General features: G+C 36.5%; 1 protein-coding gene across 1 annotated transcript; it reads left to right on the top strand.

Annotated features, from left to right (window-relative positions):
* Positions 1 to 246: 246 nt before the first annotated feature.
* Positions 247 to 1179, top strand: LOC122430932 (olfactory receptor 145-like). The gene has a single exon (XM_043451888.1). The coding sequence runs from the start codon at positions 247 to 249 to the stop codon at positions 1177 to 1179; it is 933 nt and encodes a 310-aa protein (XP_043307823.1).
* The last annotated feature ends 4956 nt before the right edge of the window (positions 1180 to 6135 follow it).

Below are 6135 nucleotides of genomic sequence, written 5' to 3'. Positions count from 1 at the left end.
TGATACTCTTTCCTACTTAGTTTATAAAGACCCAAAAAAGTGAAATTCCCTGTCACTCAGTTTCAGGATAATGGTGACACAGTTCCATGAGAGAGTAGGTAAGACAATTCCATGAGTCCAGGCTGGGTTACTCTCAGATTCCCAGCCCAAACACCACACTTGGGAGAGGAGATATTGTGTGAAAATTGAGTCATTGTTCACTATGTAACCTTTTTCTTCTGTGCTCACAGATCACCTTAGAGAAGAATGGCTCCTGGAAATGGCTCTTTTGTGACTGAATTCATTCTGTTGGGATTAACCAGCCAGCCAGATCTCCAACTCCCTCTATTCTTCCTGTTCGAAGGAATCTACATGGTCACTGTGCTGGGAAATTTGGGATTGATAACCCTAATTGCACTGAATTCACACCTACACACTCCCATGTACTTTTTCCTTTTTAACTTGTCTTTCATAGATCTCTGTTATTCTTCTGTATTTACACCCAAAATGCTGATTAACTTCATATCAAAGAAGAATATTATTTCTTACATGGGGTGCATGACTCAGCTCTACTTTTTCAGCTTTTTTATCATTTCTGAATGCTACGTGCTGACATCAATGGCCTATGACCGCTATGTGGCCATCTGTAAGCCACTTTTGTATAATGTTGTTATGTCCCCTAAAGTGTGCTTCAGCCTTATGTTTGGTTCATACTTGATGGCATTTTCTGGTGCCATGGCTCACACTGGATGCATGCTGAGACTGACCTTCTGTGATGCAAACATCATTAACCATTATTTCTGTGACATCCTTCCTCTGCTCGAGCTCTCCTGCACAAGTACCTATGTCAATGAGCTGGAAGTGTTCATTGTAGTGGGCATCAATATCATCGTGCCCAGTCTCACCATCTTTGTCTCTTATGGTCTCATCCTCACCAACATCCTCCACATCAGCTCCACAGAGGGCCGGTCCAAAGCCTTCAGCACCTGCAGTTCCCATATCATTGCTGTTTCTCTCTTCTTTGGATCAGGGGCATTTATGTATCTCAAACCACCTTCTGCTGTGTCTATGGATGAGGGAAAAATCTCTTCTGTCTTTTACACCAATATGGTTCCTATGATGAACCCATTAATCTACAGCTTGAGAAACAAAGATGTTAAACTTGCTCTGAGAAAAACCCTGAGTAGGAGACAGTTTTAATTAGAACTGTGTGCATGAGTTACAGGACAGTGATGTTGAGTGTTTAATTTTAATGACAATCTTCTTACTATATTTTTATTATCTTTTTTACCTAGTATCTTAAAGAAATTTGAGTCCTATTTGTATAATTTATTTCCATTTTTATATATTTTTCCACTGTTTTCAAAATACATGTGAAATAGTGAATATATTATCTCTTTTCATTATCATTTTGAAATTATTTTTCCACTGGGAAAAGATGAATGGTCTCCAAATAGTGAGTTACATAGCAGCAGACTGAAAACATATCACGAGGGTTGTTTTTACCTATCAACTTGCAATAAGAAGGATAAATAAGGATAAATACTCTGTTTATACCCTTATCTTCCCATATTTCACTTGGCAATAATGTATCATCTTTAAATACCAGAGATTGATGGTTCTAAGAGTATCAAGGACAATCCATTTCCATCCAAAAGCTTCTTTTGGCAGAGTTTTATTTTTCACCTTTGTAAGTCAAATTGACACATAGCCAATCATCAAAATACATGTTTTGCATGGGTGGGAAAGTGAATCCAAGACTGAATAATGATTTACTTTAAGTCATACAGCTCTAGAAAGAATAATTATAGACTAAATTCTGATCATTCTGACTTCAAGTGTATTATTCTTCAGTATACTCTATACACTCTTGATTTTGTTATTCTATTTCAATGAGCATAAAATATAAGAAAGCATTCCTGATTTAAAGTTGATTCTCCTCTATTTCAGAATGACATATGAATTTTTCTCAAGCTGGGTATTCCTTTCTTTTCTTTTTAGCAAAACAGTTTGATTGTCTTTTGCTGTTGTTGTTGTCACAAAGAGAAAGCCTTTTGGGCTCATATTGAGATGATTTGCTCAAAAAGGGAAATTACTATTTCTGCAATATTAAAAACCTGAATTTGGAATGCTTTCAAGGGTTTGTACTTCAGAACACAAGGCGTGAGCATTAAGGATACTCAGAAACATGTTATTATGTCAGGACTCAAGGAGCATATGGTCAATTAATAAGATGTCCCAATGTGGGACATGGTTGTGAAATTTAGGGACCTGGGCTTCCCTTGTGATTCAGTTGGTAAAGTATCTTCGTTCAATGTGGAAGACCTGGGTTTGATCTGTGGATTGGGAAGATCCCCTAGAGGAGGGAACCCACTCCACTATTGTGGCCTGGAGAATTCTATGCACTGTATAGTCCATGGGATTGCAAAGAATCCTACACGACTGAGCGACTTTCACTTTCATTCTGAAACTGTTTCCTGTTTTTCAGAGTACTGTGAATATATTTCACTATTCATAAATCTTTGATAAAGCTATTTGCATAATGAACACACATTATTAGTGTTTTGGAGAAAGAAAGCAGAAGAGCTGTGGTCTCATTTGGGGAAGTGGGTAGAGAGAAGGCATCAGTTACAGGAGATAAATCATGAGGAGTAATTGCATCAAGTAAATTACACAGAAAATTGTTGGATAATGAAAACCTTTACCTACGGACTCACTCCTTGTGCAAGACCCTAGATACTCTTGAGATCACAGGATTTCTCTAGAAAAGATGAAAGCTTAAGTTATTTGTGATTTAAAATGTTAAACCAACAGGACTAGATGACCTTTGAACAAGGAGATTACTTCTGGTTTTGCTGGATTCTGTGTGCTACATTCATATGGAGTTTTAGGTACAGAAACATCAAATTGCAGTTGGGAGAATAATGGCAATGTGAAAGAAATATTTGGAGAATAAAGCAAGTCATGACAAGAATGTTGGATTATTTTTTGAAAGCAAAAATATGCCACTTTAAAAATCCTCAATATGCTGTATCAGTGACCCTGTAATCATTTTCTAAGATATTTTGAATAATATTAATTACTAAATACTCTTCTTAATCTCCAGTCAGTATTTATGTATTTTGAAATTTGGCAAAGCTGATTTTTGACTTTTTTTAGATGATCAGCATAGCTAAATTCTTGGCTGGTATTTTTAGATGACCACTCTTTTTCCATCTCCTGACTGCAATACGGACATGATTGATTTTTCCTTAACAAGATCTATTTACCTAAAATTGTTGATCTTGGTTAGAGGTTTGCTTGTTTAAACTAGTATTTCCCTCTATAAACTTGTTTTTCAAGTGGAAACAAATGTGTCTAAACAAGTGAAATTAACTGGGCCATTTGGAAACCAACAGAATGCAGGTACATGTACTCTATTATGTATTTTAAAACAATTTGAGGATCCCCAAGAGGGAGTTAAGCCTGATCACTAACCTTTCATTTCATGTGCCTCAAAATTAGAATGAAATCTGTTCATTAACATAAAAGAACTGCTCTTCATAATGAGTAGTTTATATCCTTCATTAATTTGAAAAAATATAAATAACAAAATACAATTTTTAATAATTACAAGTGGTAACCTTGCAAAGGGGGCAACCTTGCTGATTGTTCAGCAACTTAATCATGTTTTAGTTTGCAACGGAACTGTGCATCTCTCTGTTTGGAGTTCTTTTAAGTGGAGGGGGAATCAAACCAGAGGATTTTAAATGCTCAGTTCAGACGCTCAGTCGTGTCTGACTCTGTGATCCAATGGACTGCAGCACACCAGGCTTCCCCGTCCTTCACCAACTCCCAGAGCTTGCTGAAACTCATGTCCATTGATTCGGTGATGCCATCCAACCATCACATCCTCTGTCATCCCCTTCTCCTCCTGCCTTCAGTCTTTCCCAGCATCAGCGTATTTTCTAATGACTCAGTTCCTCTCATTAGGCGGCCAAAGTACTGGTGCCTCAGCTTCAGCATCAGGCATCCCAGTGAATATTCAGGACTGAGTTCTTTTAGGGTTGACCGGTTTGATCTCCTTGTTTGATCTCCTTCCTTTCTTGAGTTACGTGATTGGCACCGACAGGTTGTGAAGGAAGTTATGGTTCTGCTGAAGGTATTCAATCTTAGAGTCAACCTCATAAGCCCTGGGTTTCTCCTGTGCCCATGAACCAGGGACAGAGCTTTTCTAATTTCGTGTGAAATTGGATTCTTTTCCAAATTGCTGCATCATGAAAATACATTTTCTTACCTAATTTAGCTAGACTTGTGACTTCAAATATTATACAATATATTGGAAAGATTCTAAACAAGAGCTAGAGAGCTAAGAAGACGTTTCAAAGAAGCCTACACTTAAAATTTCACACAGCATGATCTTAATTTTCATTCATCAGGAATTCAATTACTAGCAGTTTCTTCCATCTCTCCCTTTTAAGGGTTGCCCCACTAAAAACGAATAAGCAAATTCCATAATTGTGGTAGCTGCACAGGTCATTATTTTGTTTGTGGAGTCCCTTGGTTTTTTTTTTTTTTTGGAACATTTTGAAAGCATATTTTTGAGCATTTGATGTTTTTCTATCAATAAGAGAACACTCTATTATCATAGAGTGATATTCTTCTCCCTCAAGATAAACTCATGTAGGTTTGTTTTTCACACAAAAGCATATGTATTTCTAAAATGTGTTGAAATCCCAAGACAATTGAGTGGTCTTTGAAAAGTAAACGTTCTGCTACTTCCTTTTTTATGTTTTTGAGAAGGTTAAAGTTTTGTACCATATTTAAAGTATGCAAGATACTTCGACCAATCAGAATGGTCGAATGATCATGGCTTCTCATCAAAGAATGGCTTTTCATGGCTTCTCATCAAAGTTAACTCTGACTCACTTTCTTCTTTAGTTTTAACCAAGCCTTAAGCATAGTTTTGAGAAATATGTTTTTACTACATAGTTTCAATTTTCAAGTGGATAATGGAGAACCACTGAAAGTTCATGAACTTGGGAGGGACAGAGCTGTGCTTTCAGACCCTATTCTAGCAGCACTGTTCATGACCAAATAAGAGTGAATATATGGGAAAATGCTAAAATAATAGTTATGAGCCTCAATAGTTCAATTCAATAGTTCAATTACACTAGTTCAGTTTAATCATAAAGCCAGAAGTTGTGTGGTGGCTGGGGACAGGTGAGTGCAGGTCTTTGTGGTTGTGAACATTGTGGTTAGCATAAGAGTTTTGAATGTATTCTGAAAGCTCTTAGATAAAAATAAGATGAGTTTCAGAAGTATTCATTGAATTATTTCTGTGTACTCAGCATTGTTCTTAGTTTCAGGATCCTAATAGTTAACAAGATAGAATAAATATTTGTTCTAATAAAATATACAGTTTATAGAAAAACATGAATTAAAGGGGAAAAGTTTGGTAAATATTATGAAAAAGAATCTACTGAAATTTATGAGAATATGAGTAGTAAGAGCTGACATTTATTGACTACCATATGCCAATATTGGCCCAACCATTTTACTTATTTTTTTTAATTTGATTAACACAGCAGCTCAATGAAAGAGATGCTATTTTTTTTCTTTTGTTTTTTTTTTATTAGTTGGAGGCTAATTACTTCACAACATTTCAGTGGGTTTTGTCATACATTAATATGAATCAGCCATAGAGTTACACATATTCCCCATCCCAATCCCCCCTCCCACCTCCCTCTCCACCCGATTCCTCTGGGTCTTCCCAGTGCACTAGGCCTGAGCACTTGTCTCATGCATCCCACCTGGGCTGGTGATCTCTTTCACCATAGATAATATACATGCTGTTCTTTTGAAACATCCCACCCTCGCCTTCTCCCACAGAGTTCAAAAGTCTGTTCTGTACTTCTGTGTCTCTTTTTCTGTTTTGCATATAGGGTTATCATTACCATCTTTCTAAATTCCATATATATGTGTTAGTATGCTGTAATGTTCTTTATCTTTCTGGCTTACTTCATTCCTTACTTCACATAGGTGAACCTAGAGATTCAAAAATTTGTCCAAAGTGTTATAGTGTGTAAAAGTGCAAGAAGGAAGGTAGGATTCAGAGCACTCTCTCTAATTCCATAACCCCTACTTTTTTCTATCATGAGAAAAATTGTTAATTTC

Source organism: Cervus canadensis, chromosome 29, assembly GCF_019320065.1.
Source record: "Cervus canadensis isolate Bull #8, Minnesota chromosome 29, ASM1932006v1, whole genome shotgun sequence".
Taxonomy (NCBI): Eukaryota; Metazoa; Chordata; class Mammalia; order Artiodactyla; family Cervidae; genus Cervus; species Cervus canadensis.
Note: the sequence above shows the minus strand (reverse complement) of the source record. Positions and strands in the feature narration are given on the sequence as shown.